Source organism: Corvus hawaiiensis, chromosome 4, assembly GCF_020740725.1.
Source record: "Corvus hawaiiensis isolate bCorHaw1 chromosome 4, bCorHaw1.pri.cur, whole genome shotgun sequence".
NCBI classification, from domain to species: Eukaryota; Metazoa; Chordata; class Aves; order Passeriformes; family Corvidae; genus Corvus; species Corvus hawaiiensis.
In genome coordinates, this window is record NC_063216.1 from 44402617 (window position 1) to 44425397 (window position 22781).

Here is a 22781-nt window from a genome sequence, read left to right on the forward strand (position 1 = left end):
GGTAATTTTATGCCTGAGAATCATGACCCCTCAATCTCCTGTGAATATCAAAACAGTAAATATTTTTACATGAAAGTAATCCAAATTTATACCTACCCTCACAATGATCTTCTCAGAGACATTTGCAGATAGTAAGTAGAACTGGTCCTGAGAAACAGCATACAGTCCAACTACCAGCATGAAGTATCTAATTTGAAATTGATTTAATCAAGACAATAATTGAAGTAATTCCTTCTCACAGAAAAAGATGTTTGAAATACAGCTGTTATTATTGATACATAAAAATACAATGTTTTTAAATGTATTTCTTACAATATAAAAGAAAAAGTATTTCCTTCACTCTTAAGAAATACGCTCTTACAAACCCCACAATCACTGCAAATTAACAAAGAATACAATAATTTTGACGAATTTAGGTAATGAAGCCTCCAAGATGAAAACCTTTCCTGCCTCAGAAGAAAATTACCATTATTTTGCTTTTTTTGGCTTCTTGATTTTGTCAGCCAGTATTCTGGCTATGATTTCCTGAAACTATTTCTAACCATGAGGATGAAGTTTGGGGTTTTTTATTCTCATATCATTCTGTGACTGTAGAGGAAGAGGCTTGTAAGCACACACCAAATATTAAAGAATTTGAAAAATAACGCAGATTTGATAGCAGAGATTTTCACAAACATTAATTCCATTCTAAAGTAGACCTTCTCTTTTCTACTTTTAACACACAGGCCAACTAGCTACAGAAATACCTCTGATCAGGATTAGGTTTCCCCTTTTTTCTCATATTATTTGCTGTTGGTTCACTGAAATGCAGCCTTCCCAGTGTTACTTTAGTTATCTGGTCCCCTGGCAGATCAACTCTAAAACAGAAAATGAAACGAGATCAGGGAAGTAAGTGCTTGGAGATCTATCTGCTCAAACCAGATTTCCACAAACTCGTTAAAACAGTTCTGAAAAAAACTGACAATTAATAAAACAGAGGAACCCCAGTAAAAATGCAGTAATCCTGGTTTTAAAAATGTACTAAAAACAGTGACTACATCAGGGAGATAAACAGGATAAAGCACCAGAAGTAGGGAACCATTCTTACTAATAAGAGTCTTATGTTTCTTGGTCTGTTTGTACATAGTTTTGAATATAATAAAACTGTATATGTTCCATATGATGGCTATTTCCTCCTCGACAGGATTAATAACTGCTTGCTTATTATTGGGCCTGAATTTCTACATTAAAATTAATAGATCTTACTGTTTGTCCTTCTTTCCATCTGCACCTAATTTGCATGTCTGGAAGTACACAGCAGGCACCTGTGTCTCAAATACATAGTGGTAGTCCTCCACCAAGAGATAAAGAATACAAATAATGAGTCTGTATAGATAAAATTACAGTTCACCAAACAGTCACACATAAAATAATTTACATACACACAGAATCTATTTGTCAGTACACAAAAGGAAGAAAAATGCCATGAGAGAGGCAATTTAGTGAAAGTCAAGCTCTTCTTCCAAGCTCAAAGTTCAGTTTAGGTGATAATATAGTGCAGCCTTTATCCCAGCACTGCCCTGTCTAACTTGACACTGTCTTATCTCTTTGTGTTATAAGGCCTATTTAATTATTTATAGAGAACAGAGCTGCTCCAACAGAAGAAACTTATGCCAGAAGAATAAACATAGATTCTGCCAGTGAGTTAAATGCTCAAGAATGGCAGAGCTCCAGAAAGATGCTGCACGTATGTTTCTAGCAGTGGCACTCCTCCTTAAAAAGTACTGCAAATGTATCTCATGCTCATCTAGGACAGGAAAATTCTGACATTTTTTAAGCTTGGAAATGCATCTGCCATACAGCTCTAAGCAGCACAGAAGAGTGTTTCTAGCTGAATATAAGTATTTTGGATAGACATACTTAACACATCCGTAAAACTGCTGAAAATTTTCCTTAACAAAGTGTGACCAGGTATGCATTACTACTGTGATTCTATGTGTGCATCCACAATGAAATCTGTACAAAAATCAGAAAACTGGCTTAGAGCTACTGTAAGTTTTCAAGAAGCAACTACTTCATATTTCAAACCAATCACACATATTGAAATAAAATGGAATAATTTTCTCAAAATACTTACTTAACAGGATTAAAAGTTTTTTTGCTTCGATCTGACTGGGACTGTTCAATAGGAATTGTTTGATCTGGAGTTTCCATCTATAAGACAAAAATAATTTTCAAAAATTGCATGAATATTAGATTTTCCAACACATAAAAATTGAAATAGAAATTAACAGGCAAATTGTGCCTAAAACAGTGAAATTGCACTCATTTCTAATGGTATGACATACAAATTAATAAAGATCAATTGATAATTGACATCTACTCTGAAGACCCAAGAAGTAAGTAGAAAGGGAGAAAAAAAAAAACGAAAGTAAGTGCATTAATTTACAAAAGAAAAAATGTTTTCTGAATCCAGACCATTATTGGCTCATTCCATTCCGCAGATATTCAGCATGAGAACTGAACCTACATAAGGCAGTTACATGTTCTTAGTCAAAAAATTCCTAATAAAACAGTTCAATTATTTACCTCATTATACGGATAATTAAAAGTAATAATCTCAAAGAGGAGACACACTTGCCTTAATTCCATAAGCTTTCAAGTAAAACTTTTCTATTGGTTTCCTCCCCTGCTGAGTTTTGACATATTTCGGTTGTCCAATGATTCTAATATGAACTGTGATTTGGAAATGATTCTTCTTTTGGCACACAAAGGCATCATCTGCTGTTGAAAAATTAAATCCTTTATCTGTGACAATGTGATATCCTACCGCAGGTCTACAAAAACAAGGAGAAGGAATAGCAACTTTAGGTACTGACATACTTGAGTGACATCTTGAGTTCCTATTTTTTTAAAGTGGTCCAAAAAGCCATCTGATTTTTAGTGACAAAACTGGACCAAAAATACATCCTTACAATCACCAGTTCTACCACTATTTTCTTCTTAACCTGTCAAAGGTGTAAAAATGAAAATGCATATAAAATGTCCTCCAATTCTAGTCTGAAAATGAAATGTTCAGAAACCAGGGGTTGAGGGGCTTACATAATCCTCACTTACAAATCTGATATAAAGGAACTCTGCGCACCTAAGAGCACAAACGAACCTTTTAGTGAATTCAGTCATTCATTACAACACTGCTATAAACAGCAGGCTGCAGCTAGTGCTGCAGACAACAATAAGCTAATGAGCCAGCAAGACTCCCCACTTTGTTCACAAATTCCCACACCAAGTGCTTCTGCAGAAGCTACTGGATTCAAATAAGGCTTTACTTAAGCTAAAAGAAAAGCTATCAGTAGCAACCCTCTGGCCTGACTATAAAACTCTCCTTTATATATTGTACTTCCTACTCCAGCTAAAGCAACTCTATTTTATTTCTTCAAAGGGCAATGGTCACCTAAAGAGCAAGAGTATTCTGTCTCTATGACTCACGGTAAACAAGTAAAGGTATCAACAGATCTTTCTATTAGAGAGGGTGAACTCACCATCCCAACAATGTTTCCAGTCCTCTGATTTAAGGGATGGATAATTCTGAAATAACAGAATTATGTGGCAAGGTTCTCTTATATAGACACCTGCTTTTCTTGTTAATGAAATTTGATAACAATGATCTTGTAGGATGCTACTGAGGACCTCTCATTAATACAACTACTGAAGATGGCTTTTCATAACTCTTCCATTACTAGTTGGAAAAGTTAAAATGTACAGACTTTATAGGACATAAATAGACTTTATTATCTTTTTATAAATTATCAACAGAAGTCTCCTTTCAACTAACTATTGATTATCTGGGACAGGGAATAAAGAGAAAACTACTTTTTAACTACTTCAAAACTACTAAGTCATCTGTTACTTCATATTTAAAATTATAATGAAGGTTCTACCATCTCCTCAAACCATCATTATTAAAGAAGTAAAATTTCTTCAGTTTCTTCCTACAGCGGGCAATTTTTTTTATTTTTGTAGGAAATGACTATATTTCATAGTAGGGAAAGGAGTAATTTTTCATATTTAGGTGTGCAGCAAGTTCATTAGCCAATATTCTTAATGCAATCTCAGACTATTTGCCTACACATAGGCAAGCAGCTTGACAAGCAAAATTACAAATTTCCATGTCTCCAAGTTGCAGTGTTTGGAACAATGACTCTCAAAGAGCAATTTCATATTATAATTTTCTGAGTATGTAGTTTAATTAAGAGCAAACACATATTTTGTCCTTAGTGCACAAAGAATGATGAGTCTTACCAAGAAGTACAGTAAAATTTGGAATAATTTCTATGTAGCAAGAGATATCCCTGTCACACAAGCGTCCCTACCAGAAATATGCTTCAAATTCCTCTTTCTATTCAGAATTTAAGTGTTCAGGGACTTTAAAATCATTAGGACAGAGCACCACCAATATGAGACAAGGGCCAAGAATGTGCCAAGCAGACACAATGAAGGGCAGAATTAATGGTAGAGTAACCTTTTCTAATGAATCTACCTCAGCTAACAGCATTTTTGTTGTGAAAATGAAATAACTAAGAGGTTAAAGTACTGTATGAATAAAATGGAAAATAATAATCAACCTGAGAAATACCCCTCAAGTGGGTGCAGCAATTTGAAGGTGTGGGATCAATCCATCTACACTAAGCAATGAGAAGCGTGCGAGTCTTTTGAGGCCAACAGAACACAGGATCACTACTCAGAAAATCTGTGCAATGTGCTGTAATTACAGTGCATCTTGGAACAACAGCACTGCCACTGACCCCACTTCAAAGTAATACTGACTCCCTCTGCTAATAACATCTCAATCCCCTTGCACAGTAACAGCAGCAGAGCATGTATTGGGATACTTTATTGCTCAGCTTCACATTGTCTTTGTTGACCCAAGTCACAAAAAAATGTGAGTCTGGAACCTCAGTTTTAGGTGTATGGGAAGCAACAAGTAACTGGGCAGTGGCAGGAGAGCAATCTCCCACCATGAGCACACTGCCCTCATGTAGTCATTGGCTCAAAGTGTAACAGGAGTTAGAAGCCACCTCCATTTAGAGTGAATACACATATTACAAACACAGCTGGAGGTTTCTGGGCCCATCCAGCTCCCAAGGAGTGTAAAGGTCTGCTCTCTTGTCATGTCAGTACCTGAGAAGAAGGGTTGTGTGGGACATAGTAAGATGTATAATGCCCCTATCCCCTGTGTGCAAACAGGTAACATCAGTGTCCAGCGATGGCACTGATATGCACCCAGTTCCCATGAGATATTTTGGCAGGTTGGGCTAGAGGAACATTACAATTTACTGTGCTATATAAGTCCTGTGGAGACAGTGACAAATTTTTTGCACCAATCCTGAAGAACTAACCAGATGCTGTAGAAAAGGGTTAATTTGCTTAAAGGGTTCATACACTAAGTATTAGAATGGAGAAAATCAGGGATGTAAAGTGAACTTGGAATGACCTTTTCCAGATCATGTGACCAAAAAAAAATTATTCATCGTTTGATTAACACAGGAAAACTCTAAATCTTTGACTGAACAGTTGCATGTCACACACACTTGTCTATAATGATTAAGATTTAAGTTGTATGAGCACAGAAGTAATACCGGTAATTTCTAATGTTTTCCTTCAATGTTTTAGGCCACTAGAGGGAAAGGTGCCATATGCTTAGCAATTACTTGCCCCAACACACTTGATAAAATAAATAAAAGTTACCAGGTATCTTAACTTTCCTTTTGCCCCTAAATCCCTGAAGGGAAATCAGAAAACCTGGCATTAATTTCAACAAGTGTTTCAAGTTCAGCTTATCTGAAAAACCTGCAAGTTCATATTTCATCATACCTGTTATATTTCCTTCTCTGTTCTTATTTCCCGTAAGAATAAGGGATGCCAAATGTATCATTTATTCCTACAAAACTACAATAACAGATAAAAAAAGGAAAAAAAAAAACCAGAGGAAACCATTTTTTTTCTAGTGCAAACATTAGTGCTTACAGTTTTTCATAATTAGAGTTAAATAAGCTGTTCCACTGAGAAGTTTGATATGGTTGCCATGTAAGTGCTTGACAACATTTTTCCAAAGCAGCATTCTGTCCATCACTGTCATATTCTTGCACTTCAGCAGCACAGTCCCTTACAGCTGCTGTAGAGAGATAGTGAAAATTCAGTTATTTCTTTTGGGACTAGCCAAAAACCCTGCATAGACATTTTTATAAATATATTTACATAAATGCACATATATATATAAATCACAAATGCATTGCATATATATTTAAATGTGGTTATCCTTTGCAGTTATTCCACAAGATTGTGTTATATTCTCTTGCTCTAGAAAATAAATTTTTCAGCTTTCCTGATTTGCACAACAATACACAAGTAGCACTTCCTATTTTTTATTCTCTCCAAAAGGATGGATAGTTTCCCTTGGTGGGGGGGCAGAAAGAAAGCTAAGAATTCTACTGTACATCTGCAACACTGCAAGAAGCAATTAAGCAAAATAATTACACTTGTTTCCCATTCCCTTTAGTATGGGTTTGAATTGAAGAATATACTACAGGAGGCACAGTTTTCCAATAACAAGCACATTCACCACTACATCTGGTCAATGAATCTGGTTACTGCTTTCTGCCTATACGATAGAGAATTCTTTGACAGACAGGGTCAACCACAATTCTCTGACATATTATACATTTTATGAAGACAGAGGAGAATGTGATAAGAGAAACAGATAAATAGAGTGCAGTAAAGATAGGAGAAAATATGTCATTGAACATATAACTAAGATACATCCACAGGCAGAGACAGCACAGTAAGACAGAGCCTTCAGAATCACTTCAAGTCCAAGCTTCATTTGCAAGTCCTCACTTCTGACATACAGCAGTGTAAAAATAGATAGATAGATAGATAGATAGATAGATAGATAGATAGATAGAACACCACAGTAAAGAAATTCACACCTCACTTCTAAATGATCCCCATGCCATTTTCACTCATACCTCTGTTCTTTTTCCAATGCACATGTCAGTGAGATTTTATTAGGAATGACACCCAGAGAAAGCCTGTTTCAAAGTTATATCTTTCCATATTAAAAACAGCAATAGCAATTTCAGATACAGAAGTGTCTGCTTGTCTTCTCTTTTCAGCAGTGGTTTACTCAGAGGAGTAGTCACAATCAAGAAACACTGCTTAAATCAAAGATATCAAAGGAAAAGCAACCTACTAAATCCAGTTTCTACTCATTAAAAGTGTTCTAAAAGATTGATTTAATGCTGAAAATAACTTACCCTGAGGAAATAACAAGCAGCTCCTAGATTTTTCACTAACAGACATAGGTGAAATTCCTCAGATAAACTGGTCATTACAAACTGCTCATTCAGAGAGAGCCTCACAGAAGCTTCACAGAAGCTGATTCATTTCTGTACATGCCTGATAAAGTTTTTTTGTATCAATTGGTATAAACTTAGCACTTTTATCTTGATAAAACAATGAACCAAATCAATATGGGGAATAGGTGGGAAAGAACATACAGCTTTTACCAAGTTTGCTCATGCATACACTTAGCAGAAAAAAAACAAGGAGTGGAGGAGATAATGGGAAAATGCAATCTCTTTGCTCATCCACCCCATTAATTCCCTGTTAATCTGACCCAAAATGCTTTCTTTGCCCTGTCAAGTTAGTGCCAAGCAAAGTTAGCAAAATATGCTATCATCTCCATACTGGAGATTCACATATGGAAAAGGGCAGAATATTCTATACAGAAAATCCTCAGGAAACATGAACCTCTAATGCTCTTCTCTCTTTGCCAAATCTAAATAGGTCCTAGTTTTCCAAAAAAGTACATTCCTCCAAACCTGGTAGTGGAGTACAATCCATTAATACCATTACCTTTTCTGGTAAGGCACAGAGCTGTGCTCTTCAAGTATTCACTTGTCTATGGCATAAAACATTTCATCTTCACACACTTGCTTACCTTGTCTGGAATCCTGAGACTGCACTGGAGAATCAATGACATCTCCTAGTAATTGGGAGAGCTTCCTTTTTTTGCTTGACACTGCAGAAATACTTTTGTAAAAACGTAAGTTGCATTACTCATTTATAAGTTTAAATATAGATATTACAAAATCATAACAAAAGAACACTCAGGATTCTATTACCTCATTTTAACTGCACTGTCACCCAAATTCTGATTTGCTGGGGGAGGAGATTGTTGGTGGGTTTTTAAAACTGAATTATCCAAATTTTTCCTTCCAAAACATTTTTTTTTATTTCATATGAATAAAGAAGTTGATCCCATTTAAAAATTTACACAGTCCATAAGTGTCAGGAGTTTAATTTCCTGACATTTGCATTAAAATCACAGCTTTTATCTTGAATAATTTTACTTTTTACCAGTTAATGTCAAAATACCAGAGCCATTTTAAATAATTAAGCACCTACAACGCACTGGTGGGTTAATATGGCAGGTAGTATATGATTACTGCTTCACTTGCTTACATAGATATGAGAATTTTTTTCTCTTATGTCATTTGCTAGAACACTTACAAGATCCTCATGCACAAGTCTCTACAACAGGTATTGCAAAACACCTGAATATTTTTATAATCCAGTTATGAAAAACCTCTTGGTTTATCATTAGCCTTCTTCAGTTTTAAAAATTGAAATCCATTCCTACTTCCAATCTAAACTTCAATCAAGATGGTTTAAAGAACCCTTAACCGCAAGGGTCTCAAAAATGTCTAAACACTGCCATCCTGTGGAAAACCCTACACCCACAGGGATTTTTAACCAATCTTAAACCAGCTCTACTGTTTTTTGCATGTCTCATCCTTTGCATAAAAGCTTTATCATTTACCCAGAAATCTGAGCTGCGTTAGGCTGGAAGCATGAATAATTAAAACCCAAACAGCCAGAGGATGTAGAATGATTCCATGGAGTCACAGCATTTTCTGTCTTCAGGCAGCAGTCTTGGGAGATGGTGGAAAGCTGCCTCATGGCATTGGGGTCAGAGTAAGTCTCCATGAACCCACAAGGAAGCTTGCTGGGTGCCATGGCAGATGGGCATGGCAGTGGAGGCTGCAGCCCACTGGGCCACAGAGTATTGTACCATGGGGCTGAGAAAAATAAACAGATAAGAGAATAAGAACAAGGAAGAGGAGCTGGAGATCTTCCTACAAGCTTGGGAAAAGCCAAAGTTAATATCACCTACTTTGTAGCTGTGGTGGGGAATATGGTTCTGATCCGGAGTCCGGTGGGGAGTCTGGCAACTGGCTTTGCCTAAACATGAAAAAGAGATTTTAATTTCTGCTGGAACAAGCCATGGAGGACAACAGCCAATGCTGAAAGCAAGTGGAGAGGGACCACCAGGCTACTGACAAGGGTCTTCAGGAAGCATTGTTCACCATGTTTGCTGCCTCTTCTCACATGACAATGTCACTTACACTTCATCAGACCATCTCCTGTGGCCCTCCGCCTCTCTGCCATGCAGGAAGACCCCATCCCATCCCTTCTCACCCAAATCCACCCTTCACAACCCACTGACTTCAATCCTCCTTCCTTCCCATGAGTGGTTCTTCAGTTACCTCCAGGCACACCAGTGACTCTGAACATATGGCGCTCACAAGGGATTTAAGCCCCATTCTCTCTAGACTAAAGGTTAAAGACCTATAGCATCTTCATCTCTCTTAAGGAAGAGAAAATCCTATGCCATCTTGCTGCCATCCAAATGAACTACAGAGGGTTCTTCTGTTACATTAGGAATAGATGGAGGTTCAAGAAATGGATTCTCAGTCCTTTCAGGTATTCCTATGAATTGTCAGCTGAAACACTGCTCTGAAGCCTGACCTGAAAGGCAAGTCTTAAGATGCATGTTAGGCTAAAAATGCTACAGCAGAGGAAGGATGAAAAATCTAATGAGACACACCTCCTTTACCAAAGCCTAGTGTTCTCATAGAAGCTGAATAAAATAAAATAAAATTCCTTAAAGGGACACCCTCATATGCATAAAAGCATACACACAGCAAATATTTTCAAGCATCAATGGACAATTTTCATTCCATTGTTTTCACTTCAGGTTTTGTATTTCTGAGTATGGATAGCATTAAAGAGAGCAGTTTCATTTTTGGTTACAGCCTATTACTTTTGACATGTGCTCATGCATTTCATAATGGTATTGCTACTGGTCTTCTAACATGTCACATCCACAACCTTGCATTTAGGGTTAGCTTCCACCACATGGGTCCTCTTTTAAAATAAATTTTAAAATTCCACATTAGAATTTTCTTTAATTTCCTTCAAAATAGATTCTCTGATGCTTTTAAATACCATGACTACACCCTAAACCTTGTTTTCAACTTTGAATAGTTAGTAAATATTTCATTTTAATTTTTTTTCCTGTGGGATGCTTGATCCATATATACTGAATTCCAATTGTGCCTTGTAAAATTTAAAAATATACATATGTAAAAGTCTAAAACTTCCCTTCTACACATTCAGCTCATATTCTGGCTTCAAATGTGGCCTTGGGTACTTGATTTCTGCTTTAACTTAGATTATTTCAGTAAAATACAGACAGACACTTTCTAGGAGAAAGTATTTATGGAATACAGAGGTAGTAGGAATATATCTCCAAGTTAAAACTTTACTGAAATTGATACTTTTTGAAGGAAAAGAAAATAATCTGTATTTTAAATGATCCTATATTACAAACAGTATATCAATGAAATGCCTACTTAGAAAAAGGCATGGCAACCCTTTTTCTCCTTTCACTGATAATGTGGAAGGTATTACTGTAGAAAAAGATGAGGAAATCACATGGTGTTTCACATGTGACGTAAGAGAAGAATAAATTTAAGGCTGATGGTCTTTCTGATGCAAGTTGATCTTAAATGGAAATTTCAACGTACACCCAAGACCTTGGTGGTAACAGCACCCTTTTCATTGCACGTGACATTATGAAGTTCTGCATTTTATATGTGCATATGGAGGCTTTTAATATTTTTCTCCTTTGATATGTTTTGACAAGTTCCTTTATGAGATTCTCTTCTGTTTATGCACAAATTGTCTGCACTACACACAAATACTTAATAATTTGACCTGTACAGATCTAATGATTCAGTAAATATTCTTAATCCCATAAATAATGAAGTAGGACTGTAGTATTAGTGTAAAACCCTGTTCAGCCTCCAAACCCATGATAGTTTTACAGATGGTTTTCTTGCATGTAAATACTTTGTAGCACTGTAACTATAATATCTAACTTCCTTAAACTAGATAATAGCATATTTATATATACATTTATATTTCTGTTGTATTTTGTGTATAAAAGCAAAATAATATTTTAAAGTTGTCATACAGGAGTTCAATAATCTTGTTAACCTAAAACACATTTAGTCATTCTAAAAATAAAGGCTATGGATATTTATATATAACCTCCTAATCATTTTTTCTTTACTTTTATAGTGTGGGCAAAGAGAATTAACTCATTATTCATGATTTAGATCAGGTAGGAGCCTATTTAGCCCACTTTAAGTAAACATGTGCTGCTGAATCTGTCTAGAATGAAAAATTCCATGTTTAATTATTTTTAAAACATCCCTTCTTGCTCTGCTTCTTGGCAAGTGCAAGTGTAATAATACTATTAATAGTATTTTGCCTTGAACTACAATCATCTGACAGTTGTCTAGATGAAAGATTTGGGGTTTAAGTCTTTGATACATAATTTTCCACCCTTGACCATAAGCCTTTGCACTATGCATCCTTTGATAGTTTTAAAGTTAGTCTCAAAAGAGACTGACGGATAGTTTCTGTTCTGAACTAAGTAGGGTGAAAACAGTAACTCTGCTTCCTTCAAACTGGGAGACTTCCATTTTCTCTCAATTTATTATACAGTAGTCTTACTTTTATCGCTTATTCTGTACATAAACAGTAAATTAGCACTTACAGGAATTTTAAAGTACCAGTTCTGCATTTAATGTCACAATTAGCTCAACAGTTGTGAACCAACGCAGATTTCATTATCATTCGTTCTGTTGAACAAGAGGACAACCGTATTTCCATTACTGGCTGTAGTTAATTTTTTCTAAGTCTTCCTATGCAGCTTCAAGAAACAATGCCAAGAGAGCCACAATCCTCTTGAAACTCAGATTTTATCATGGCACCAATGAAAACAATTCAAAAGCTGTGGCTAAGGAGAGGAAATACATGTTGCTATAATACTTACAAAGTTCCAAACTCTATGTCGCTACTAATGAATTCTTCCAACAGGCTTGTATCCACCATGGGATTTTCCAAGGCTCCATGGACATCTTGCCCTGAAGTTAAAAGTAAAAAAGACAGAAATTCAGAGGGAATTGTCAGTGTTTCAGAATAAGTAATGCTGCCCATGTTCCTACACAAAGGAAAACCAAATCTCGCCTGTCTCATGTGTAATGAAAGGGTTATGCTTCTGGTTTAGTCACTCTGGGGAAAAGGATGATGAGAAATGCAGAGTAATTAATGATGTGCAGGGCACTGCAGATGACAGTGTAGCACTGGGCAAACACCACTGAATGCATGGCATTAAGGTTTCAGTGAATTACTACAGCAGGAAGATGAACGACTCCAGTCTGCAACTGAGAAAAGGGCTTTTGAAGATCATTTCCAACTCTTTCACATTGAGATCAAAACAGTCTGTTGGGTTGAAGCTCAGACATAGTCGTACACAGATCCACTTTGTGCATTAGTACTCACAAGTACTGCAAGTGAGTTTCTGAAACACTCAATCTAAAAATCCACCGAGTTTAAATAAAGCCAAAATAAAGCTTTAAAAATGTTTGATTGGTGGCTTCCTTTTATTCTGCCTAAAAAATCCAGCCCACTAACATGTTAAATGTATTAGCAAAGAGAAAGGTTCCGTACTTTGTCCTTTGTTGCTTAGTAACTGGAGGCTATAAACAGATTTTATGATTATAAAGTTTCCAGAATTCATGTCAACTTTCGTAGAAAGTCATCAGGCACTCATTAAAAAACCCAGACAAGCAGCCCTACTCTGCAGGCTCCCCACCTCTGCGGCAAGTCTTCCACAAATACAGGTGTGGCCAGTCAGAGTGCAAACAAGATAAGGACCTTGACATTCCTGCTTGAGCTGCAAGTGCCTCTGTACCACTTCATACATGATAAAATGGACCAGCCCACACATTCAGAGCTTCGAGGCTCAACCCTGGAGTCTGACACCAACCACGACCCCTCAGTTCAGCTGCAGCATGTGAGAACACAAAAGGTTAATCACTGCCACTGGCTGAGGAGTAGTCACTGCCTTTAGTGCGTTTGCTGTCTTCTCACTGTACTGCCCTGCATAGCACACTTACCCTAATATATCTTCAGTTCCTTTTCTGATGTCTTTCTCTGATAGTGTTCCTTCTTGATCTAGTGCTTAGAAAGGACATTCATGCAAGCAGAATCTAAAAATCCACAACCTTGCACAGGAATTCCCTCTTGTATCTATCTTAATACATAAATTCATATTGTTAATAGACATTTCCCAAATTGCTTTGGAATAGTAGATTAATCTAGGTTTTGTTTACTTGTTGGTGCTGCAGGCTTAATTTTGACTGCCTTTCACTGGGGGATAGCAACTTGCAGGTGTGCTACTGATAGATCCTTGCATCTCAATTTATTGATGTTGTATACAAAGCTGTCCCACACACACCAGAGAAGAACCGATTCAATAGGTGCAGCCCACTGACTTAGCAAAATTGGAACACACAAAGTCTGGAAGCAGCAGCAAGTCACTTTGCAAAACCAGCTTAGTGAGTACAAAAGAGCTTAACTTTCCTTAGCAGCTTTCCTCAAACCTGTTGAGTTCTCACCTTTTCATTCTTCATGTCTGAATACAGTGTAACCCCACCTTGAACTACAAACCCTTCTCCTTTTACTAATGTAGTGCACAGGAAAAGGATTCAATCACCTTCTCCTCCTTTTACCCCACCTGTTCTTCCTGTTCAAACTACCAAACCCTCATGCAGAATGATATAATTTCATTACTAACTTGAGGCCAGAGGTCAAATACAAAGTGTTTTTCCTGTATAACACAACCAAGAATGCTTCGTTTTGACCAAGATCAGAGACAGGCTCTTTTGAATCAAAGAATACAGCTCTAAACAAGGCCTTTCAAATGGACATCCCACAGTCCAGAGACCAGTTCTGTTGCTAAGTGATGACAACAGAAGTATCTATCATTTCTTCTTAATCTCTCCACTTTGCATGAACAGCTAAATGGGGAGGAGGACAATGAAAGGATAAGCAGCACTGGGAGAGGAAGGAAGCACACCAGGAAGACAGCCCACGACTAATGAATGTTTGTGGAGCAGGTGAAAGGAAGAGCGGGTACATTTTGCTGCCCTGTGGAACTTTGTTAATGTACTTTCCAGGTCAGTGGCATCACAGGCTTGCACTGTTTCAGCAGAGGAGGACTTACTGGATCATATGCAGATTTATTTTAAATGGTGGCATCCACCTCACAGGCATTTGATCACAGTACGTACTTAACAGATGTGGGCGGTATGCAAGCCAGTCACTCACCTGGATGCTGCATGCTTGTAAGAGCAGAGAACTGCGTGTATGTGGCAGGACAAGCCCTGCTGTGAGGCTTCTGTGAATACAGCTTCCTGCACAAAACCATATGCATGGCTAAGAGCTGCTGGAGGATATGTGGAGTCAGCAGCCTCAATCATCAGCTTGTGCTTGGGGATCTCTGCTTGCAGTTCACGCTGCAATGTGCCCAGACATCTCTGGAAGAGTCTGCACGGAGTGACACATTCAACTTCAGTCTCACTGTGCAGAGAACTCCCAGCTACCCAACAAACAGATGAAGGTGAAAGGCCAAGGCAGGGCCATGGCAGGGGGTTCACACAGAGATGTTTGCAGAACACACACTGCAGTCACAGGCTGAATATTACTAATATAATTTTTCTCATTTCTTCATAAGCTTGATACTTCTGTTGTTTGGTCCCCAAGTCTAAAATCTGTCAGTACTACCACTGTCTTCTCTTTCCCTGTTCTTTCTTGCCTGTCCCTAATACTCAGCCACAGGCCCGCAAGGAGAAGTATGAATTCCAGCCTCTTAATTTGGCAGTTACTCTTTGGCAGTCATCCCCTTCTTTCCTCCAGACATGAGGTTCTCATCACCTGGCTCCTCAGCTTCATTCTACAGTCCTGTAGCCAAGTCTCAATCCTTGAAAACCTACCTTGATCAATTCTCCCAACACTTTCATGTAGCCTTATATATATATATCTGCATTTAAATCGGCTGCCTCCTTTTCAGTGGTATCTAAATGGAAAGTGAAGGATAGGGGACAGAGAAATAGTATTGACTAAAGATCTGTACTAAACTAATAATTTCCTGACATTAGAAGAGGACACCAGGAAGCTTCCAGCCAAGTCCAGCAATGTGTAGTAAGATTAGTGTTAAGATATCAGCTACTTTACACAGGAAACAATCCCTATATACAGCTCAAGGTGTAAAAACAGCGCAGAGAACATAATCAGTGTTCAGTAATACCTGCTTGCTGAACAGACCAATTCATACTGTTTGCTACAAACCCTTGCACCTTGAGGGATATGTTTCTGCTTGAGAATTAATAACTGATTTCCATCTAAAGATACTTTATCATGAAATTATGTCTTTTTTTTACCAAAAGAGGCTTCAGCACTTTATGAGCTCCACTATACAGGCTCAGTGGAAAGTCCAGCTGAACCTCATTGACTTACTAAGGTAAATATTACTTATGGGGCTTATAGGCCCTTTTTTCATGCTAAAGGACTCCAAGGACTGGTTGCCATTTAAATTGTTCACAAAGTCCAGCTCATTTTGACTAGAACAGACCTGGTGTCATTGACACAAGCTGCAGAGCTACAGGGCTGTAAATATAAACCAGATGTAGCTAGCAGCGCTGCAGCCAACCAGGACGTAGCCCAGCCTAGGTTATTCAACTTCAGGAAGACCTGTAACTCCAAAGTGTAAGGAGCGACTTTGTGTTAAGATAGACTTTTTTTCCCCCCCAAAGTAACATTTTCTGTAGAAACAAATCTTACCATTAATATTTTATATTTTTCATTTAATCTTTTATTCCTGTTTCAATCTCTCATCCCTAAAATGGTATGTGGCATCTCTGGGGTTTAAGTGTTTTGTATTTTAAGGGCATGTTTCTTCAGTGGCTTGGTTTATTTACCACAAACTCTAATCTATATTCCATGTTACCCATGCAGGAGCATGAGTATACAGAGAGGTGTTGGGTCCACTAAGGAAGAGATTTCTTTAGATCACAGACAGCACAAACAAAACACATTTCAGACACCTCAAAGTAACTTACAACAAAAGAGAAGACTGAGTTCAACAGTAACTAGGCTGACCTTCCATCAGGTCTCTCAACCCATTGATAACATCAGCCAGAACAGATTGTTCTGCCACACACAGGCAGAAGAGCTAATCAGGAACCCTGACCTTCCCTTGACAAATAGGAACTTTGTGACTGTAAAATGCAAAATGTTTTAATTATAAATACTCATTTCAACAGGAATAATAGGGAAAAAGCCTGCATCAAAGATGAATTCTCTAATACGCAATTGAAATGAAAAAGAAAAGATAACTTCCCAGCCACACAACACAAAAGCCATTTACTTGAATGAGAAAAAGCAAAGGTCAAATCCCTGAGTCATATCTAATGCAAAAGGTCTATCAATCATTCAAAGAAGTGATTGTCAGGAAAACAAACATTATCTCACTTTCCTTGAAAAAAAATATCCTGTTTCAGACTGCCCCCTCTCAATATTGCAGATACAACTTTATCTTACTAGTGAGTGTCAAAACAAATATGCACTGTAAGGAACTAAAGCACAGGGGAGAGGGGATCTTTTTTGTTCATGAATTTCAAATCATCTTACAAAGCAGACCTATAGATTCATTAACTGCCAGCTGATGCATTTGTAAGCCAAAACTGAATCACTGAGGAACCACTCAGTAGCATCATTCTCCACTTGATACTGCAAGATTCAGTTTTTTCATAGCCTTGAAAAACAATGTTCTAACACTGCTATGACTAATCACAGAGACCGCCAAACCAACACTAGCAGTTTATTACTCTTGCCTCATGAGATTTTGCCTCATTCAGGTGTTACAAAGCCAGCACACAAGCTGTAGTGCTAAGCTGCAGAGACGCCATCACTTAAAGATGGCTTTGCACTCAGTAAACATAACCCCTGCTTGAAAAGAGGGCTAACCACCTCTTCAATTCAGCTTGCTCCCTTTTCAGACTTACTTATGGTTTATAACAGCAAGAGAGCCTACTCCATGCTGAATAAATGATTAGCTCTTGCAGCCTTGACACATACCTGTGTCCAGATAATGAAATTCAGCCATCTAAGAGCATCACCGTATGCTGTATAGCCTTAGCAGACCTTTGTCACATCCTAATGGAACACAGCAGAACCACACATTATGGAAGAGACATGACATCCCAAGAGGTTCGTTTTTCCTATAACTAAAAGGAATCAACAGAGCTTCTCCCTCTCACACTGGCAGACTACCAAAAAACCTTCTAAAAAGAATTAAAGTAATAATTATATAATTAAAAATATTAATTCTCGTTAAAGAGCTCAGCTAAAATCTCTGCCATACCTTCTACCATCAAAATATCATCATCACAAAAGCTAACAGAACCTAACCCATACTCCCTAGAAAGTGGCTTTCTCCAAGATGGTTCCTAAAAAAATTTTTTAAAAATATAATTCATGTTCAACATGATTTTGAGTATTTAACAGCTATGCAATGCAGCAGCTGAAAAAAAAAAAAGCCAGATAAAAACAAATATTATGCTGCTGAAAGCAAAGCCAAAAAAGTTTGTTAGGTTTTCAACTCCATGATGTAAACTGAACTTAAGGAACATGGTGTGGATTTCCTACAATCTATACACCACACATTTGCTGGCTAGCAGCCCTAGATTGTAGCTCACCAATTTAAATTTCTTGGCTTAAATGTATTTCCTTGATCAATTTTTTAATTTCCTAGTTTGAAATCAAAACTTAAAAGTTACAGTTGCCACCTCTCACCCAGGCCAACAAAGGGGCAGGGAAAACAAAAGACAAAGAAAATCATGACAGAAAAGGTTATTTCCCAAGTTACTTTGAGATCAGTGAATACCTGCACAGATAATAGATGGAAAACAAATACAACAAAAACAGCTTAGAATAGAATGGTTAATGTATTAAAAACAAAACAAAAAGCGAAGTGCAAACTGGAAGAAGGGAACGAAAATAGTAAAAAAATTAAAAAGTAAAAAGCCTTTGAACACATTATCAGAGAATCTAAAAAATGCAGTTTTATTATGGAATCTATTAGAAAGTGAATTGTGTAGTAAGAGAAAGTTATGAAACTAATTGGACCAGCTTGAATAGAAAATGTCTTGGAGAAAAAGGCAGAAAGACAGATGATCCCAGGCAAAAGACAAAAATATCTAAGTTTAACGCCTCAGAAGGGTCCTGAGGATACCAGCACAATTACCATTTTACCGATTACAATCAGGCCATTTCAGAAGAATGTTAGTGGAAAGAAAACCCTCTTTATCTCACATGCTATAACTGAGAAGGAAGTGAGATCTCTAACCACATGAAAAGCACTACAATTTCAGAAGTGTTACACTGCAATGAGTCCTCAGTCACTTCCCAGTTTTTCTTCAAGGCAATTACTTCGCCAGTACCACAGGGTTTGCTGGGTCTGCCTTCCCTTTGGTATTCTGGCCAGAGCACAAAGAAAAAGGCACTGCAGCACATCTGTACTATTTGTAATACTTCATTCTGGTATTGTCTTCCACAATAACTTAGTGTAAATATAGCTTTGGGTTTCAGGGCACTTTTTCTTCCTCCTTTCTCCCTCAGTGACCCCCAAACAATTACTGGGTTTGCTGCCACCAAAAATTGTTAAGGCTTCTCTTGAAACTATTCTTACCTTCAAAGAACTGCTGCAAGGCCTCATTTTCTCCCACCACATCCATGAAAAGCCAGTAGAAGTGTTTTGCTTTCCTGCTACTTGAAGAGCTCACGTTGGGACAAACACACTCTCGTCCAGATGATTATGAACATGCCAAGGAACACATCATACTTTTGTCAGAGGTTTCAATGACTTTGTCCCAGCTGATTTCATTCCTCCATAACTAGAGCCAGGGTTATACTTAGGCTTTATGTAAAGGACTTAAACTACACATAAAGGAGAGCTAACAAGGCTTTTGAGGCAAGATGATGTGTGTTCTATCTGGTCAGTAAGTCTAATGTTCTCGTTTTAAGGACCTTTGGTCCCAGTACTAATCACACATGCGCAAAAAATGCAGCAATAAAAATTACTTATCTTGTCTTTGTACTTTCACACAGGTCATGTAATTAGTAATACTGATGAAAGCAACAGTAATCAAAAATGCAAGAGCAAAGCCATCACTGGTAGGAAAGTAGAACTTCTATGTTGTTACTATTATTAACAAACTAAATGACATATTAACTTGTTTGTCTAATGTAACATTGGAAAACATATGGGAAAGTAGAACACGGAACAAAGCTCTTTTAAGGCTAGCAGCAAACTCCACTTTCTCATAGTTCATCTTTAAACACTGAAAACTGCTCATTCTGTCACCACTAAGCTAACAGGAGAAAAATATTCAAATGTTTTGAGTAGACATCTAAAAAAGGCATTTGGTTATGAACAAAAGTTCCAATGAAATCTGGAATTAGGACAGTTTTGGAAGTAATTATATCTACCAGCCAAGTAACTGTTGCCCAATTTTTACAAGTCCCAGGCACTCACAGTGACACTGGTTTCTCACGATGAACAGCTCATATGAAATACCTGAGTATGGGCATGAAAACAGAAGCCAGTCAGCATTTACAAGATGTTATGTAATTGAGCCAGTCATTACTACTGAGATGTACTACATGGGGCCCAGCTTTGTCATCCCTAATACAAGAAAATACAGCATAATACATTTTAGATACTACCATGTATAGAAAGGACCCTTCTCTCTGCTTAAATGAGCAACAGGATTTTGTTATTGTAAAGGATATTAAGTCAGAATAAGCACCAGCTACTGGCTACCATTTGCCTACTGCTAGCTAATCATGGAAACAGCTCTATCTCATTGTCTAAACTAAGGATTAACAAGCATTTACAAAGCATTTATGAGCCTAACATAAAACATTAACACCAATAAACACAGCTTGTTTTCTAGGAGTGACTAAAGCCAGACTTCCTTAGCATTATTGAATGAACAAACAATCCTTTAACAGTTGCTAGTAGAATTATTCCAGGTTTCTACAACAGATTGATAAAAGTATTCCCTCAGTACTAAAATAGCCCAGCTTGGCCATACATACTCCATTACTAGTAATATTTAGGTTCAGTTGTTTGTTTTACCTTAACATTGAAATGCCAAGTCAAAGCCAACACTTGCAAAGTGTTTTCAGGCACATACAAGCAACACAAGTACGATATTAAATTTCACTGCTCATTCTATTGACTTTTATGAAAACAGAGAACATTGCAGTAAGATAATGATGAATACTGTTGGTTTTGTTCAGCATCAAAGAGATCTGTATCCACTGAGATGCCTCTTGTTAAAAAAACAGCTGAATAAGCTCACCTTCTAATGTTTCTCAGTTCACCTGCCAAAGTTTTAATCTTATGTGCAACTGACAAATGCCTGTCAGGACTTCTATCTAATGTTTTTCCAAAAAGGCAAGTCTAGTACATACCCACAACTATGTTCCTCATAACATCATCAACTGCCTGCTTTCAGCTGAGACAATGCCCAGGAAAAAAATGATCACTTGAACTTCAAGTGCCAAAGTAACACTTCCAACAGAAAAGGCAACTTTCTTAAGAGGCCATGATCCTTTTTTGGGTTCTCTGACAAGTTTTTTCACACACACAAATTGTATCATCATATGGAAATTATCATCAGCATGTTGAAGAAATCACATAATGGAAATTTCCGAGTTTCAAGAACAACTGCTGGGAAAATTATGTATAAAACTTTGAAAACTGGAAATCCCAGAAGAGTGGGAGAAAAAACCAAATAATTTAAAGGAATGAAAAAATCTAGTGAAAGAAAACTAGGGGGAAAGATAAAGTTTTTAGCAGTCAGATAGGGATCAGAACAGATTTCTAACCAAAAAACAAACAAGATAATTTTATTGTTCCTTCATATTTGAGAAGCACCCTTCATTAAAGAGAAGATACTCAGGTTTACTGTGCTGTGACTCTTCAATATACAATATATGTATTTCTCTTCTTATGTACGTATTTTTAAAAATTTTAAGAAAGCAGGCCTTCAAACAATTCCAAGTTCTCACAGCTGTCTGTTAAGTGTATTGGCATACATGCGTAGAGAGCTACGTAGGGATACGTGAACACTACAATGAAGAAAATACCAGGCATTTATTCAGTCTTCATAAAACCAGTTTTACATTTTAGAGTGTGTTATTGAGGAGATTCACATCATTCTGCATCACAAAGAACAGAAGACAGAGACTGTTTCAGATTAACACTTTAATCAGAAGTTTTGTTTTTAAATGTAAATTACAATCACTGATACACCTGCAAGTGCTTACCACATTTGTTCAACTAAGTATTATATGTACGCATATACAGCATAGGTCAGTTTAAAACAATCACAGTACTTCTTAGTGCCATCTGCAAAAGGAGAAAGATCTTGGACCCACTTTGTGGAAATAAATATCAAATGACAAAAAAAGGTTCAGCAATTTTAGTTATGTATATTCGATGAAGGTCATGCACGCGCAAGAGTAAAAAGATTTAGAGTTCTTCCTTGTAATACCCAAGTTTTGCTAGTGACATCTCTCGTCTCAGCTGCATAACTTCCCAGAACATCTGATCCACTAAAAAAGACAGAAATATTATTAAATATACCAAATTCACATTTTATTTCAACTGATGTATTCAGGCTGCCTTACTCTACATGAGTTTAGGGGAACTTCCTAACAAACATCTGGTAAAAACAGCATAAATATCTGTAAGGGCTAATTGTGCTTGGTTTTGATAAAATTTGTTCAAGTACATATTCTAAACATTCTAAATGAGATTTCTATAAAAAACTCCTCAGATTTTAGATTTCTTTAAAATGGAGAACAGAACTATATCAGTACTTCTTGTCAGCTTCAATTAATTGCAATTTCTTATTTAAGCTTCCCTGCCCCTTGACTCATTTTCTGTGGAACTAAATGACTACAAAAAGAAAAAAGGAGAGCTTGTTAAGAATTGTTTCACCAAAGAATCTGTAATTTAGTTATAATTTTGCCATTTATAGCCTTTCTTGCTCTTTTTTCCTACAGTAATCTGCCAGCAACAATAAACTGGGTAGGAAAAAAAAAAGGGTAGAAAACCCTTTTTTCTTACTTCATCTCTATCTTCCTAAACACAATAAGCCTAGTGCATAGCTTAAGCTTCTAGACATCACAGCAACATAAATCAAAATCATGGAGTATGTAATTATTCAAGACTAAATTTCCATGCAGTCAAGATCCCGATGTAGATTGTCTACAAATCTCATTAACTTGAACAACAGTGCAAGCTCTTCCCTACCGTATTTCAAAAAACACTTTCGTAAAAGTGACCTCTGTCTTAAAAATTATATGGTGCATTAGTGCAAATGCATGCAGCGGTACTACACAGACAATTATGATGAGTGCCTACATTCTTGTGAATGTATTGTTGAAATCCTTACATAAAGCTACAA

At 37.1% G+C, this 22781-nt stretch overlaps 2 protein-coding genes across 10 annotated transcripts in view; both read right to left on the bottom strand.

Moving 5' to 3' along the window:
- Positions 1-21466, bottom strand: part of MYRFL (myelin regulatory factor like) — a 42702-nt gene extending 21236 nt beyond the window's left edge. For 2 of the 7 annotated variants that reach the window (XM_048300609.1, XM_048300603.1), the window contains exons 1-9: positions 12230-15529; positions 9218-9285; positions 8864-9122; positions 7982-8076; positions 6007-6154; positions 2621-2816; positions 2117-2193; positions 747-857; positions 97-187 (exon numbers count right to left, since the gene is read on the bottom strand). In XM_048300609.1, the coding sequence (XP_048156566.1) occupies positions 97-187; positions 747-857; positions 2117-2193; positions 2621-2816; positions 6007-6154; positions 7982-8076; positions 8864-9122; positions 9218-9285; positions 12230-12432 (1248 nt within the window). In that variant the 5' untranslated portion in view covers positions 12433-15529. Of the gene's footprint in view, positions 1-96; positions 188-746; positions 858-2116; positions 2194-2620; positions 2817-6006; positions 6155-7981; positions 8077-8863; positions 9123-9217; positions 9286-12229; positions 15534-18988 lie in introns of those variants that run through there. The other 5 variants (XM_048300608.1, XM_048300602.1, XM_048300604.1 and 2 more) reach the window with 4 other exon arrangements.
- A 91-nt stretch (positions 21467-21557) lies between these two features.
- The window catches only part of LOC125324579 (RAB3A interacting protein), a 33109-nt gene continuing 31885 nt past the window's right edge, over positions 21558-22781 (bottom strand). For all 3 annotated transcript variants that reach the window (XM_048300614.1, XM_048300613.1, XM_048300615.1), the window contains one exon: positions 21558-21924. In XM_048300614.1, the coding sequence (XP_048156571.1) occupies positions 21842-21924 (83 nt within the window). In that variant the 3' untranslated portion in view covers positions 21558-21841. The remainder of the gene's footprint in view (positions 21925-22781) is intronic.